Raw genomic sequence first — 17305 nt, 5'->3', positions numbered from 1 at the left:
AAATAAGTACTTTTCTACCTTTCAGTGAAATGAGTAGCCTTGATATCTGTTTATTGGCTGCCAGATTTTCACAAACGTTGCAGAGCACTTTATAAGTTCCACAGTCCTTCCTTTTATCATCCTACAACCAGCTTGGTTTGCAAGTATTTCCAATTGTCAGAGAATGCCAGTCATCTGTCTGAAGGGCCAGTAGTCCTTGCATGCATGATCAAGATTTAAAATGGATAGTTTTGGTGCCACAGTTTTGACTGTACTACAATAAACGACACAAACACGCTATATATGTGTGTGTGTGTGTGTGTGTGTGTGTGTGTGTGTGTGTGTGTGTGTGTATCTCCAGTCATCCCTCCTTTTACTCAAACATGAAGGGAACCCCCATTCCTTCTTACTAGCATTAGTGGGTTTGTTTTTCTTGGTGTGTAACTCAAAGGTCATGGTTGTTAATTGCCATGAATGTGTATCAAGCAGTGATGTGAACTACAACCAGCAGTAGCAATTACAACCTTCACCTCAGTTACACAGCTGCCTTTCTGTACTTGCTTCTCCCATTTTATGACATTACAGTTAGGCCCCTGTAACATTTCTGTGTACTCTATTAATTTTACCAGACAAAGTAAGTAATTTCCCTAGTTTCTGGGGAGAGTAATTCATTCAACCATTTTATGTGCATTGAGGTATGGTATGCCCAACATTCCATTTCCTTTTGTAATCTGTACGTTAAGTGACAACTCACAGTGTATTAATCTACAAATTCATGCAAAATTATAACAGGAAACAATGGGCCAAGAAAAAAATTCCATTTAAGTACCATGTAACCAGAATAAATTGTAATTTAAATGTATTAATTTTAATATAATTCATAAAATTTAGATATAATATAAATCTCATGGAAAGCTGAAACAGTCAAATTGATAAAATATTTTAGTGCAATTTACATCATGTAATTTAAATTGATTAAATTCCACTTATTGTAAAAACTGTGAAAGGAACATCTCTATCCTAAAACACAGTACCATTTTCAGTTAAAAAAAAGAAGTAAAGTAATAAAACAATCTTCCAAATGCAAAGACTTATAATGAGCAAATCCAACTGTTTGCCTCATTATAAATTAATGTGTTTCCTCATTCAGCTGGTATTTATTGAGTGCCTTTGCAGTGAATTGGACAGAGACTGGGCCCATAAGCAGCTTAAATTTTATTGAAAGAAATAGACTGTTCTGAGAAAACAATTAGCAAGCTAATTCCAGATTGTGGTAATTGCTTGAAGGCGGTGATAGAAAGCTAAGATGGAGCATGAATTAAGAAAATCATCCTGGGTAGGCTGCTCCGGAAGAGCTGCTCTGAGGAGGGAGGTTTTTAGTCACAGATGTGGGAAGGGGACGCATGTTGTAGGCAGAGGGAACAAAAGTGAAGGTTGGAAGACATTGAGCGAAGACATAGGTGGAGACGGTAGTGAGAAGGAGGAAGAGAAACAGACCATAAGGGAATCAGTAGGCCAAAGTCAACGCTTTGGGTTCTCTTGGAAGAGCCACTACATTTTTAAAACAGAGGTGTGATGAAGTCTATGCCTTTGGGTGGATGATGGAAGTGGGGACACAAAAGGAAAATTGTGAGGCCCAGCTCCTGCACTGACTTCAAGGTGAAGCAATGCGGACAGATTCATTGGAGACCGCAGGGTGGTAGAGAATTGAGGCCGAGTTACCCACAGGACTCATTAAATACAGAAAGAAATCAACAAAAAACCCGCTTTGGGAAGTGTATTTTAAAAACCCTAAAATTAAGAAACTCAATTATGAATATCAAATTACATATTTCCAGTGTACATTGTGGGTTAGTTCTCAGGTTTGCTAATGTGTGCTCCTGGAATGAGGCTCCATGTGATATGATCTCAGTTTAAAAAAGTGTCGTCTGGACTCTTGCCTCCAGATCAGAGCTCCAACTTATTTTACTATTTCTGTCAGAGCTCAGAGTTCCTCACACCTGAGCAAATCTAGGCCAGCCAAATCCAGTATTCGCTTCTATTCTTCATTTTCTTCAGCAGATATTCTTATGTGAAGAGCCCACTATGTGTTGAGCACTCTATTAGCTTCTGTACATAGAACCAGAGTTTATACTTGAGTCTACGTCTTTGGGATCTGTCAGGATATTGTATTGAAACGTTGTAAATCATTTAGACCTATGAGATTTGTGGCTTCTGGTAGACCATCAATGCAAGTATCAGTGTAAAACTATGACCAAGAAAGTAAATGCCAAAGGAACATTGATTGGTGGCTCCTTTTTTGTTTCTATTGTTTCCCCTTGATTGTTCCTATTGATTTCTCCCCAGTGCAAAAGCAAGGAGCCAAGAGAACACCGGATTATTTAGTGCAACATAATCAGGCGTAGATAGAAGGGTGATGTGTGTTGTATGTTAATGATGGTGCTTACAAAGTTCCATGTGGTTTAGTGAGGCATAGAAAAGGATGCAGGCAAGCTAAGATTATTCAAAGATTAGATTTGAGAGTCCTGAGGAAGGATGGGATAAAGCAAATATGAGAGTCCTTCCGTGGAAAAGTTTTGACACCACCCCCAGTCACCTGACATACAACTAGGACCACTTCACCCCTAAGGCATTCTGGAGACTTTGCTTTAGAGACTTGCCTTAGGAACACATGTAGGTGATTTCGATTCAAGTAGTCAGTGACCCATTGGATGCTCTTAAAGTCCAATCTCCTCAGAAGCAAACAGAAGATTTGTAAAGGAAAATGGTTTTCGAAAGATGCACCAGTCTCTTTTGTGGATGCTTAGGGTAGGAATCAGTCTCTAAGAGGGCTATGGTTTTGTTTTGGTTTTCTCTTCTTCACTTTGCTTTAAGCACTAACAACACACACTGCCGTTTCTTTTCTAGAATCACAACTACGGCTGCCTGTATGATGGATCTAAGGCGGTATCCACTGGATGAACAAAACTGCACCTTGGAGATTGAAAGCTGTAAGTCACTGAGGGGTCAGATGGGTTGAACTCCTGGTTTGACGTTCATTCTACCCACTGACCTGCTAAGCAGCATCCTACCTAAATCAATGGTCTTGCCAAAATTGCTAGAGCAGTACTTGAAATTTGATCCAGGCAGACACTGAACAGCCTCTCCATTCCATAATACTGCCACCTCCTTCCATCTATCTCTAAATCGTGGTGGAACATATTTAGTAAAAAGTATGATTTGGCAATAAAAACAGCACTAATACCCTGTAAGGAATCCACAGGCTGTTCAGGCGTTTAAAGTATGAAATTGGTGAAAGGGTTAAGACACGATTGAGAAAATATGTCAAGGTGATAACATGTCATAAAATATCCCAGTTGTCCTTGAAACTCAAATGTTTTTCCTTATAGTCGTAAAGTGAATCTGGAATGTGACCGATTGCATTATGTAGGTTGGACTGTAGATGTTGTTTTTGCATTGAAACAGTATTTTCAGTGTTGGAAGCTTATGTTCTTATGGAAGGTCAAAGGTCATAGAGTGAGCAAAATTGGCTTGTGTGTGTAGGTATATGTGTTTCTCTCTCTCTCTCTCTCTCTCTCTCTCTCTCTCTCTCTCTCTCTCTCTCTCTCTCTCTCTGTGTGTGTGTGTGTGTGTGTGTGTGTGTATGCGGATGTGTGTGTTTATTCTATTTATGATGCTGACCTATTTTGTAATGTGTTTGCTTTTTTTGCACCATGGATTTTATTATTATTATTACTCAATCATTGGCCATGCTGGGTGGGCTATGTAGTTGATTTTGTAATCTTTCTACATTCCAGACTTCACAAAGAGCTGGTTTAAGGGAAATAAGAACTTTGAATCTGTTTTTCTCCACCAATGTTTTGGAGCATTTTTGAAGTTTATCACAGTCCATAGTCAGAAGTAGACAATTTTAATTCATTGTTCTTTACAGCAAGTAGCTGGACTGGGGAGATGTTTTCTGCCTTTGAGAGAAATTGTAGCTATGGCAAATCACTGCTCTGAGCAGGCATAGAGCATTTATGAAATGTTGTGCGTATTTTTACTCATTTATAAAAGACAGCTTCTAGGGATAATTAAATTTACACACACTTATAAAGAAACTAATTGCATACTTATATTCTAGATAATCATTATTTCCAAATTAGTTCTTTTCATTACAAAACTGGTTAATTTAACTGCAATATAGGATTTCAATGGTTAATTTTATATAAATATCTTTTGGGATAGCATTGCATGTTACATGCGCTTAACTTATGCTATAATATTTCTCAAAAAAACCCCAAATTCTTAGGCAGTTTCAGATGCTCAGTGGAAGGATTTCATGAAACAAGTTTGCTTCTGGGTATCACTTATTTTTTATTTGGATTACATTTTTGGATGTAAAATTTTATTGCGCTCATAAAGAATTGTAGTTGTTCATAGATGGAAGACTTTTAGTGATCTTCGTTCAAATCTTCTCTTCTCCTCTTAAAAAACAAACAAACAAACAAACAAAAAGCACCACGGGTTCCTTTTATCTTAAGGAAGGGAATGTAAGCATATACAGGCAACACTCATGGGTTAAATTATAGCCTGAAAATGGCTATTTTTTTTTCATTTACATGACATTTCAGTTCACCCTACTCATGTCTGTTTCTAGTTGCCCAGTGAAATGAAGTATTTGGTAATATTTCCGTTCTTATAACCAGGGAAACAGACTCAAAGAGGTAAAAATGATATCTCTCCTGGATCATTTAGCCCCCAAGAGGCACAATAACTTGGCTGTTGTGATCATAGATCATTGATGTGCATTAATGAAGACATTGATATTGGATGGAGCTTTTCTCAATGTCCCAGTCTAAGTGATCTGTTTTAAAGGGAATTAGCACATACAGAATTATCCAGACACTCAAGCATCATTGTCGAAGATGGAGTATGATGCTGTGTTAACAATACATGTGATATGCAGGCTTTTTTTTTTTTTACATTTTCCTGAATATCTTTAAGTGCTAATCCTTTAAAAAGAGGTTTATAGATGATCCCTGAGATCTCTGTAATATCCATGTTACCCAATTGTTTCCTTTGGTAGCTCAAGGAATCATCTGACTTTTTCCTTCTCTCTCTTTTCCTTCCCCTGCCCCTGTATCCTTCTCTCTCTTTTTCTGCTTCCCTCTTTTCTCTTCCTATCTATTATGTCTCAATGGCCCCAATCATATTGTTAAGTCATCATTATCTATCAACACGTTGACAACACATATATTGGTTCAATAAAGATGGCATAACCTGTGTCTAGAAGACTTGATATTCATTGGACACTACTTACTATGCACTATAATAGACTTAGGGATATAATTAAATAAAACACAATATTCTGATAAATAATATTGGCAGAATAAAGTATTTAACTCTTTTTTCCTATCTATCTATCTATCTATCTATCTATCTATCTATCTAATCACTTTACATACCAATTCCAGCCTCCTCCCTCCTCTCCTCCAAGTCCTACTCACCTCTTTCCTCCCATTTCCCTCTCTCCTTCCTCTCAGACAAGGGGAGGCCCCCAGTTGATACCAATTCACCATGCTATCTCAAGTCACTGCTGGACTAAGCACATCTTCTCCCACCTGGGAGTGGCAAGGCAGTCCATCTAACAGAAGGTGACCCAGTGGTAAGGAGCAGATTGAGAAAAAATTCCCTACTCCTTTTGCTAGGAGACCTACATGATGAACAAGCTGCACATTTGCTTCATATATATATATATATATATATATATATATATATATATACACACACACACACACACACATATATATACAGTCAAGGTTCTGGGCATACAAGCTCTTTGGTTGGTGGTTCAGTCTCTGTGAGGCACAATGGGCCCAGGTTAGATTACTCTGTAAGTCATCTTGTGGTATTCTTGATTCCTCCAGCTCCCTCTCTCCTTCCTCCTACTCTTCCACAGTACCACTGATCTCAGCCCACTGCTTGGCCTTGGGTCTCTGCATATATCTCCATCAGCTCAGCTACAGGATAAAGTCCCTCAGAAAACAGTTATGCTAGACTCTTGTGTGCAAGCATGGCAGAGTCTCAGTAACAGTGAACCTCTCCTGTGGGATGAGTCTCAAGCTGGATCAGTCACTGGTTTGCCGTTCTCTCAATCTCTGTTCATCTTTGCCACTTCTCATCTCGCAGACAAGACACATTTTGGGTCAAAGGCTTTATGAGTGGGCTGATGTCACCCTCTTTCCACTGGAAGTCCCACCTGCCTACAGGAGGCGCTAACTTTATGCTCCTTAACACCTGTTGCTTGGAGTTTCTGCTAGGGTCACTCCCATAGACTTCCAGGAGCCTCCCCTGTCCCACGATGCCCTCCCATTTCTGTTCTCTCTTCCAGTTCTTTTCCTTATAAGCCCCTCCTCCTCTTTTTGCCCATGTGATTCCCACTCCTGTTATCTTTGCTACCTCATTCCCCACCCAGATCCCTCCCTCTATCTACTTCTGATATCTATTGTATTTTCTGTTCTGAGTGAGATTCAAGCATCTTCCCTTGGGTTCTCCTTGACTTCTCTTGGTTTGTGGATTTTATTATGTTTATCCTGTGCTATATGGCTACTATACACTTATAAGTGAGCACATACCAAGTGTGTCTTTCTGGATTTTGGGTTACCTCACTTTGGATGATCTCTTGTAGTTTCATCCATTTGCCTGCAAATGTCATGATTTCCTTGTTTCTAATAGCTGAGTAGTATTCCATTGTGTAAATGTACCACATTTTCTTCATTCACTCTCCAGTTGAGGGACAACTAGGTGTTTTCCAGTTTCAGGCTACTATGAATAAGGCTGCAATGGACATAGTTCATCAAGTGTCAGGGTAAGGTGGAGGATCTTTTGTGTATATGCCCAGGAGTGATATAGTTGAGTCTTGAAGTAAATTTATTTCCAATTTTTTGAGAAACCTCTAGATTGATTACCATGGTGGTTATAAAAATGTGTACCTCCACCAGTAAAGGAGGAGTGTTTCCTTTTTCCACATCCTCACCAGCATGTGCTGTCACTTGAGTTTACAATCTTAGCCATTCTGTTGGGTGTCAGATGGAATCTCAGGGTCATTTTGATTTGGATTTCCCTGATGACTAAGGATATTTCTGTAAGTGCTTTCCAGCCATTCAATATTCTTGTGTTGAGAATTCTTTGTTTAGCTCTGCACCCCACTTTTAATTGGATTATTTGGTTTGTTGGTGTTTAATTTCTTTGATTTCTTTATATATTTTGGATATTAGCGCTTGGTCAGATGTGGATTGGTGAAGATTTTTTCCTAATCTGTAGGCTGTCATTTGTTTTATTGATAGTTTCCTTCACTTTACAGAACCTTTTCAGTTTCATGAGGTCCCACTTATTAATCATTGATCCTAGAGCCTGAGCAGTTGGTGTTCTATTCTGGAAGTTGTCTCCTTTGCCAATGAGTTCAAGGTTCTTCCTCAGTTCTTCTAATAGATTTAATGTATCTGGTTTTATGTTGAGGTCTTTGGGAGTTTTGTGCAGCGTGATAAATATGGATCTATTTATACATGTAGACATCCAGTTGACCAGCACCATTTGTTGACAATGTTATCTTTTTCCCATTATATGTTTTTGGCTCCTTTGTCAAAAATCAAGTGTTCATATTTGTGTGGGTTTATTTCATGGTCTTAAATTCAATTCCATTGATCAACCAATCTTTTTCTATGCCAATACCATGTGATTTTTATTTGTATTGCTCTGTAGTACAGCTTGAAATCAGGGATGGAGACACCTCCTGAAGTTCTATTATTGGATAAGATTTTTATTGTTCCATATAAAATTGAGAATTGTTATTTCAAGATCTGTAAAGAATTATATAGGTATTTTGATGGGAATTGCATTGAATCTGTACATTGTTTTGATAAGAAGGCCATTTTTGCTCTGTTAATCCTACTGATGCATAAGCCTGAGAGATCTTTCCATTTTCTGATATCTTCTTCAATTTCTTTCTTCAGAGACTTGTAGTTTTTATCATACAGGTCTTTCATTTTCATTTTCACTTGCTTAGAGTTACACCAAGATACTTTATATTATTTGTGGCTATTGTAAAGGGTATTGTTTCCCTAATTTCTCTCTTGGCCCATTTGTTATTTGATTATGTAAACTACTGATTAGTTTGAGTTAATTTTGTATCCAATCACTTTGTTTGAGTTGTTTCTCAGCTATATCAGTGCCCAGATAGAATTTTGGGGGTCATTTATGTATACTATCATATTATCTGCAAATACCTATAATTTGACTTCTTTCTTTCCAATTTGTATGCCTTTGATCCCTTTTTGATACTCTTATTGTTCTAGCTAGATCTTCAAGTCTATGTTGAATAGAGATGGAGAAAGCAGGCAAGCCTCTCTTGTTCCTGCTTTTCGTGGAAATGCTTTAAGTTTATCTCAATTTGATGCTGTCTATTGGTTTTCTGTTTATTGCCTGTATTGTGTTTAGGTATGCGTTCTCCATTAGTTAGGCATGGAGTCACCAAGCTGGATACCCTAGCTTCATCCAGGTTAATCCATCTCCTTCTGAGTGTGTAATTCTTTGAGTTAAAGAGATGATACTTAGAACAAACCTTGAAATCCATCCTGAGAATTCTAGGTGGTCAGTATGGACTCTGTTGGTCATGACTACTACAAGGTCAGAATCACTTTATAATATGTCAGTAATTCCAGAGCAGAGGAGGTAGTGAGTAGATGAGTCTCTGGGCTAAACTGACACAGTGATGGTGGCTATTACGGAATACAAGTAGAAGACTCAATATAACTTCTTCAGTGAACTCAGCAAGTAGCAGCTGATGTTATTCAAATCATTGTTTATTAGTCATGCAGTTTTTGGAGATGGTGAGATAAACAAGATAGTATTTCTATACTTTGCTTGGACTAATGATTCTCTAGGCAACAGCTCTGATGCTAATAACATCACCACTGATATTATCAAATTACTTCTAGACTATTGGACTCAATTTAACATACATCTTCTGTAAATAATACATAAAATGGACAGCTTAAAGACCCAGTAGAAGGAAATATAGTTGTAGTCTTGTAGACTGATTCACCTTGAGGAAAAAGCACTGGGGCTGGAAGAAATGCAGCACTAGAATGGTATAGTTGTTTTCAAATAATAATTGCAGAATTTCCTCTTTAAGAAACTTGACTGTGTCTGACCTAGAGAGAAAAATAGACCAATGCTAAAAGATGCCAGAAGGCAATTTAGGTCAGAAAAGTTAAAGAAAAGCTCTTGGCAATTAGAGCTTGTGAAAATCAAATGGGTGGCTGTATTCTGCAAGACCATTTACTAGGCACGAAGAAATTATTTTATTGGGAAAGTGATGAGATTAGATAGTTTCTAAGTAGCTGAGGGTTGAGGTTACTTGGCACCAGCAAAAGCTGAAAGAATTTAATTAAAGGATGATAAGGCAGTGCTGGTTTATATAAGGCTGCAGAGCCCATCTGCATATCCCTCCGGGAACAACGCTGTTTAGGAAAAGATAAAAATCACACCCTGCTAAGTTGTGTGTGTGTGTGTGTGTGTGTGTGTGTGTGTGTGTGTGTGTGTGGTGTTTCTGCTTATCTACAGTTACTTAGCTACCTATCTTTCTTTCCTCAAATTTTCCTCTTAGGAATATATTTTACATTTGTATCTGTGCAGAATTAAGCTAAGACACTAATAAGACCCACTATAATTGCATTCTTTTAAAAATAATCTTAATCTGTTTGAGTCTGTTCCCTCTCATAATGCTCAGTAGAAAAGAGTGTACTTGTGACTATTTATATCTGTACTGGACAGCCAGAAAAGGAGATGCATTAAGCAGTAAAGCTATCCAGAATTTTAAATGATCCTTAAATTATTTTCAATTAAAAATATTTCTCTGCAACCTCAGTGTACACTAGTTATAATTATTTACCAAATAAAAAGCCTATAGCATGGCAAAGGATCACCAAGTCATATTAATTCATCGGGCGTGGCTGTATGGGTTTGACAGTTTCTAGAATTTTATCTAGTCTTGCAGAAGGCAAATTTGCATCTCCCCACCCTTGCAATGTTTGGAATATGATCTAGAGTAGGATCTAGGACCATTGCCCATAGAAAAGTCCTGCACAGGAACTTTTAGCTCCTGGGGCAGGTGTTAGGTCTGACTTTGACGTCTGTACTTGAATTCCTCTGCTACTCATTTCTCTAATCATTTGAAAGCACTGCCTTGGATGTGAAGCGTATATCGTAATCTGGGCTATGAACCTTTTCACTCAATAATATCTTTCTCACCAGTTAAAAAAAAAATCTTATTTTTCTTCACCGTCTCCTCTTTATGTAGTCTCTATTTTCTCTGCCTGGAATTCCCACTGAATAATTATAGAGCCTCCTAAAACTGTCTATCATAGATTAGAATGAAAATGAACTACCTTTTTTTTTCTTCCATATTACTATTTTTCTAAAATAAATTATTTGCTAGTGAACTTTTCCCTTTGGAAACTATCCATCTAATTTCTAAAATCTCTAATTTTGATTGCTCAGTCACCACCCTCACCTTTTTTCCTGCGGTATGTCCTTTTATTTAACCAGTCATCCACTGCGGAAGATGTTATTTCTGTCTTAAAATACATGACCAGACTTCTTATTAAACACAATAATTTCATATCATACACATACATGTGTACATATATTTACGAATATAGTATATATAACCATGCTGTCCAATGTGATATTTATATTTACCAAAATAAAAACATTAAAGATTCAATTCCTTGGTTACACTATGGTTATGTTCATATGCTTTGTCACTGTGAACCTGGAAGCTGCCATATTGGACAGATTATGCAAATAAAATATTTCTATTATCACACAAAAAGTCTGTTTCAAAATATAAGGTGGATTCACATAAATTTAACATCTGCATCATAAAAAAAAACCCAAAATGTCAAGTCTTATGATTCTGTTCCGTGGGGGTCTACACATGATTCCTGGCTGGAGATTTTCTGATATCACTTCTTCACACTAGTTTTGCATGGATGATGACATTTAATGACACAGGGTATGTGGACAATGCTTTCCCAATATAAAATTTAGGGTTGAAAGGAGAAAGAGCATAAATACAAATGGATATTAAAATCTTATGCCCCCTATAATGTTGAACAGATGTAGAACAGTGCAAGGTGTCTGTTTGATAAGGAGTCTGCACCTGCCAAGTATTTTGTATTATTCAATACTATCCCTTGTTATATTCTCCAGCACATAGAAAAGGAGAGTAAACCCCATAGTCATTAAATTATTGTCTTCCGGTGTCTCCATTGCATTTAAAATCATTAAGATGGAAAAAAAAACCTGAAGCACTTTAGAATCCAAATGATCGTGGTTACATTTGCGAAGGAAAATGCTGTTATTAGTCCTAATTGGGAAAACCTAAACAAAGCACAACTTACTGGTATCAAATTAGTACTTCCCAGTCTGGTACATGGAAATTGTATTTGTTCAGTTTCATTTTTCTCAACAGATCATTGGCTTTTTTCTGATACAGTGTGCAAAGTGTGAGGTGTACGGAGCTTCTAGTGTAGGGAGGCATGTGGTTTTTCTTCTGGCAACAATCAAGACTTTCGTGAGAATCAGAGATGCTTTTTGGCATCCAGACATTGAGAAACTAGAGATAAATTATTTAGTGATATACTCCACCTCCATATAAGTTTTTATCCTGTAACATTTCAGTGGGAGAAATGAGTTATCAATACTATATAAAATGTGCAGATGTTGGACCCAATGGCTTCCAACTTTCAGCTGTATGAACCCCATCTCTTAGCCAGAGACTCCTAGAGTAATACACTCTTCCAATGCTATTTGATAAACAGAGCTGCTCGAGTAAGGAAAGGGGAGAATGCCAAGGCTACAGATCCCAAATTGAAGCATATTCTTTTTTTATTTAATTAATTTATTCAGATTACATCTTAATTGTTATTCCATCCCTTGTATCCTCCTATCCCTCCCTCCCTCCTGCTTTCACCCAATTCCCCTCCCCTATGTCTATGACTGAGGGGAACCTCCTTCCCCTGTATATGCTCATAGGGTATCAAGTCTCATCTTGGTATCCTGCTATCCTTCCTCTGAGTGCCACCAGGCCTCCCTATCAAGGGGACATGGTCTATTATGGGGCATCAGAGTTCGTGTGAGAGTCACTCCCCACTCTCCACTCAACTGTGGAGAATGTCCTGTTCATTGGCTAGATCTGAGTAGGGGTTCGATGTTTTCTGCACGTATTGTCCTTGGTTCATGCAGTAATTTGAGCAGAACCCCTTGGCCCAGATCCACCCATCATAATGTTCTTCTTGTAGGTTTCTAGGACCCTCTGGATCCTTCTATTTCCCCATTCTCTCATACTTCTCTCACCTAGAGTCCCAATAGGGTGTGCTTTCATCTATCCCAATTTCCTGGTAAGTGAGGTCTTTCATGGGACATGCCCCTTGAGTTAGTGTCCAATTGTAAGTGAGTACATACCATTTGAGACTTTCTGCTTCTGGGTTAACTCATTCATTATGATAATTTCTAGTTCCTTCGATTTCTCCACAAATTTCGGGATTTCCTTGCTTTTAATAGCTGAGTAGTATTCCATAGTATAAATGTACCACAGTTTCTTTATCCATTCTTCTACTGAGGGACACTAAATTAAAGCATATTCTTAAGGACAGAGTGAGCTTGAGTCTTTCAGGACACTGGGTGTTTAGTGATGCTTTGCTCAGAAATCAGCATTGAACAAATTTACCTTTCAGAATCTGATGCCCTCTCTCCTTCTAAAGTTTCTACTACTGAGTTGATCCCTGCTCTGAGTCTGTACAATTATATGAAGATGCAGTGTGGGTCCTCAGTGCTCAAGGTTCATGGGAGGAAGAGCAGATAGCAAACCCATTTGTTGGGTTTTTTTAAGGCTGGGGAATGGTGTCAACAATGCTGTCATCCGGTGGATAGTGTCTCTTCCTGCAACCTTCAGTTGATACTCCATCTGAATTTGGAGAAGCTGCCACAGCCGTAGGTTCCTTAGTGTTTAGGGTGAAAATTGGAAAGCACTGGAGACACACGATATGAGCCACATAAGCAAGAGTCCTGAGCACACCCACAGACTTTCCCTGCAGCACTCCCTGACAATTTATTTTGTTTTCATTTGACAGTTGCAGCTCACTGAACTGTGACGCATCTCCGTTTTGACTCACTGCATTACCCCTCGAAGATTTGTCCCTTTTCCTGGGCCATAAATAATGCTGGTTATTTTTTTGAAAATCAAATATCTTTCTTCATGATGTCTTCCAAGTCTATTCCCTATACCTGTGCCAATCTCTGTGACAAACAACCCAGTTGTTATTATTTAATTATCTGATTATTGTTTTTACTGTAAGTATTAAGAATCAACATGTACCAAATAGTGCTTTGTGCACAGTGCCATGCTATCTAGACACAGACTTGACTACTTGCTCTCACCCAATCTCAGGTGGCAGCTATTAATATCATCTGTACATATGAGCATATAAGACATTAGGGTTGAGTAATGTCTGTGTGAAGAGAGGAGAGAGAGAGAGAGAGAGAGAGAGAGAGAGAGAGAGAGAGAGAGAGAGAGATATGATAGGTAGATAGACAGACCAACATATAACTGCATAGATGGAGCCACACAGGCCAGCAATCAGTGTATTGCATAAGATTTAGTTGTAGCAAATAGAATTGCATAGCTAGGTTTTAAGCAGAGGAGATTAATTGGACTTACAGAATTCTTGAGAGGATAGAGGAAACAGAAACTAGGTTGAGCTTTCTGGTATGTCTTCCAGAGTGGTAGCCCATCCTTCTGTTGCCAAACAACAGCTGCTCATGAGATAATGTGACCATCTGATGAATCCAGGGGCTACTCCTAAAGTACCCTGCTTGTTACATAATCTATGCTAATAACCCAGAATCTGTAAACTGTACTTCTCTCTCCACTCAGTCTATCCTTGAATTCATGTCTCAGCAAGCACATCTCATTAAAAGATCTCACACCTCACTTGAAACTGTCCAGCAAAGTGAGCTGGAGAATGCAGTCCTCAGTGAGTCAGCTACCAGTACCGGTTGGTCTGCTGTTAGAGTTCACACCTTTAGGCATTTGTATATACTATGTTTCCTTATTTATATCTCTAGCACAATTAACACACTCCAATTTGTTCATAAACAAATCATATGAATTGTGCCTTTACTAAATTCCATCTACTCATTTGATGCATTTACAATCTATTAGATACTTCCACCTTTTTCTTTATAAATGAATAATCCCATTTTATAATGTGTTACTATTCATTTTAAGTTTAATAAATAATTTTCTATTTAAAATATCCCAAGATAGTTCCCATTACTTGCAAGTAAGGACAACTGAGCTTTTAAAGGGAGAGATTTTTGCCCTGAAAGATCTTTTATCAACAGTAGTGCTTTGTGGGTGATAATCAGCAAATTCACCACGTGTATTTATCCATTTCCATAAAGCTTACTGTATCAAGAGACCTTATCAAAACAAGATGTAAAATAATAGAATGAAGAATACCCTCATATATATGTATTTTTATTGGATTATCCTGCAAACAATATATTTGACAAGTGAAATAGTGTTATTCAAATAAAAATATTAGATACTTAATGTGAATCTTCCTACGGACATACATAGTTGTATAACATGTATGATTGTATATACTTTATTGGACATTTGTTATATACTAAAAGCTTGTATTTATTGTCCGATATTAGCATGCCAGTCATGTAAGAATGATTAAGAAAAGGTCATAGAGCTAATGAGCTGTAGTGTTGTAATGCAATCTTGGAAATTCCCTTCACACATATCCTTCTCCTAGGACGTGTACTACTAAGCCACATCTTTAATAAAAGTTTCTATAGCACCTCAGTCTATGTTCTAAATGAAAGTGCTTTTAATTTGTCACTATTATTATCCTGGCACAAATATATCTAAGGATCGCTTAAAGCATTTCTAGTCAGCGATTCTCCATTTTTTTTTTTTTTACAATTAGGAAATAAAAGACTTATTTCTTACCAAAAATAAAGGCACTATACCAAATGAATGGATTTCAAATGCCCTGTGTAAAAATTCCCTTGCAAAAATGATGTTGAAAGAGAAAGATTTACTACAGTTATAAATTCTGAGTCTGTTTGTTTACATGTACAGTAATGTACTACTTGAGTATACACTTAATCAAATTTACTGCCAAATATTATAACTGAGGAACAGAATCAGGAAACATACATCAAGGATGAACTGCCTTTGATGGGATGATGATGTATGTTTTCAATTATACTTGTTTTATAATAACAAATAAACAGAAGAGAGCATATGAGCTGCTACAATATGCCCACAAGGTATGATGTGAATGCATCTCTCAGTTCTGCCTGGCTTTGAATGTTAAGGTCATGCTACACTAACTAGATATGTCTCTTTTCTCGTCCTCCTTTTTCCTCTCCTTCTTTTTCTCCTCATCTTCTTCTTCCTTCCTCCCTCCTCCCCCTCCTCGTTTCCCTTCCCCCTCTCCCTCTCTTCTTGTTCTTCTTCTTGAGAGAAAGTCCCCCTGTATATCTAAGGCTTGTCTGAAACTCACTGTGTAGGCTAGGCTGACCTCAAACTCATGGCAATCTCTTGATTTGACTTTAAGCATGGGTACTGCAGGCATGGGATCCTGCTGTTGGCTCAGTGTTTTGAATTGTGAAGACACATTAACAAAAGATAAGTTAAATTTGGCAGCAACATCCCTTCTAATTTGACCTGTGGAACTAGCAGTTGCCACTTGGAATGTCTCTCTGCTGTGTATTTTTTGACTAAGTCTCTCCTTGGGTCATCTCGCAGATTTCATGTAGTGGCTTTATCATATTGTAAAGATGAGAAACCAGAGGTTAAAGATTTTAACCACACCAGAAAAGGATGAAACTGCAATTAACTTCATTTGCAGAGTGTAGCATTTTTTAACATATTTTGCACCTTTTATTGGAGTATAAAAGGCAAGCTAAAATTAAATATCCATACTGTTTAAAATAAGAGTTTTTGATATATAGTGTAATTATATTCTGAGACTTTTGTTCCTCTGGTTACTCTGTTTGTAAATAAACTATGGTCTGAGATTGAATGCCTCCCAGAGATGCTGATTTAGTGTCACTTAAGCAGCTATTGAGTGTGGTATGTGCTCTTTTCTTAGTTTTTGCTTTAGGGATGAACTTACATTGAAGCTCTGTCTGTTTTGTATGAGATTTTGTTAGTATTTGCCATTGTGACAGTGATAACCTTGCTGGCCCTGGCCCTTGGTCTTCTAAAAAGGTTTCCGTGAGCCTGTTTCCACTTCCTTTCTTGACTTCTTTTCAACACAGACATGTAAAATGATCTGTGTTGAAAGTTTGCTCTTCAGGAAATTTTTGGTAAATTTCAGAGTTTAATAGCTATGGGTTTTTAATAGATTAGCTTCTCTCTTTTGCATGATTTAGAGGAAGTTGACTATTTCAATAAACTTTTCTTTTTCCTTAAGAATCAAATTTGTGTAAAGTTTTCACATTTTCTTATCATAACACCCATGCTAATGGGGTGTGCAACAATAGTCCCTTTTCTTTCTTTCATATTGGTGACCTGCACTTTCTTTTTGTTGATAAATTGCTGAGTCATTCCCTTTAGTATTATAAAAGGCCCTCTTTGGCCCTGGCTGTTGGATATTTCTTTCTATATACCATTTGTATTTTCTCTCTTTATGTTTATTTTATTACTTTAAAAAATATACCTATTTTAAAAAGTGGTCCACAGGTTGAATCTTTAAATATATAGCCTTAAAATTTCAAAAAAAAATTCCCCTATCCTCAAATTATTTGATTTCCCAAAATGTTATTTTCATGAACATTTTTTCTAAACCTCTCTAATGGGTTTTTCAATTTCATTTTTGTAACATAGACTATTTGTCATTACGTTGCTTTACTTCTAGTAAGATTATTAATGTATATAATATAATGATGAACTTTTAGTTCAATTATGTTTTCATTAGAAAATATGTTCTTGGATTTATTTTATTTTATTTTTTATCTGGCTTTTGTTTCATTTTATTAGAAACTATTATTTATGAGTATAAAATAGATCTCGATATTATAGCAACTCACATTTACCAGAAGCACACAGCTTAATCACAGCCCCTTTGTCAGGAAATTTTTTTTCCACCAAAACATTTGACCTAAATTTATTCCAATTGTTGTAACTGTGTGATAGATTGATAGTTACTGATCACAGGTGGTTGCTTAAGTTTAATTTTTTATTAATTAAAAAGTT

The 17305-nt window shown here is 37.2% G+C and overlaps 1 protein-coding gene across 3 annotated transcripts in view; it reads left to right on the top strand.

Annotated features, from left to right (window-relative positions):
• GABRB2 (gamma-aminobutyric acid type A receptor subunit beta2) overlaps positions 1-17305 on the top strand; it is a 213610-nt gene that overhangs the window by 107158 nt on the left and 89147 nt on the right. For all 3 annotated transcript variants that reach the window (XM_084761209.1, XM_084761207.1, XM_084761208.1), the window contains exon 6: positions 2887-2969. In XM_084761209.1, coding sequence (XP_084617335.1) covers positions 2887-2969 — 83 coding nt within the window. The remainder of the gene's footprint in view (positions 1-2886; positions 2970-17305) is intronic.

The sequence above is a fragment of the Acomys minous genome (genome assembly GCF_964271855.1).
Source record: "Acomys minous genome assembly, chromosome: 16".
Lineage (NCBI taxonomy): Eukaryota > Metazoa > Chordata > Mammalia > Rodentia > Muridae > Acomys > Acomys minous.
This window is presented reverse-complemented; position numbering and strand designations above follow the sequence as displayed.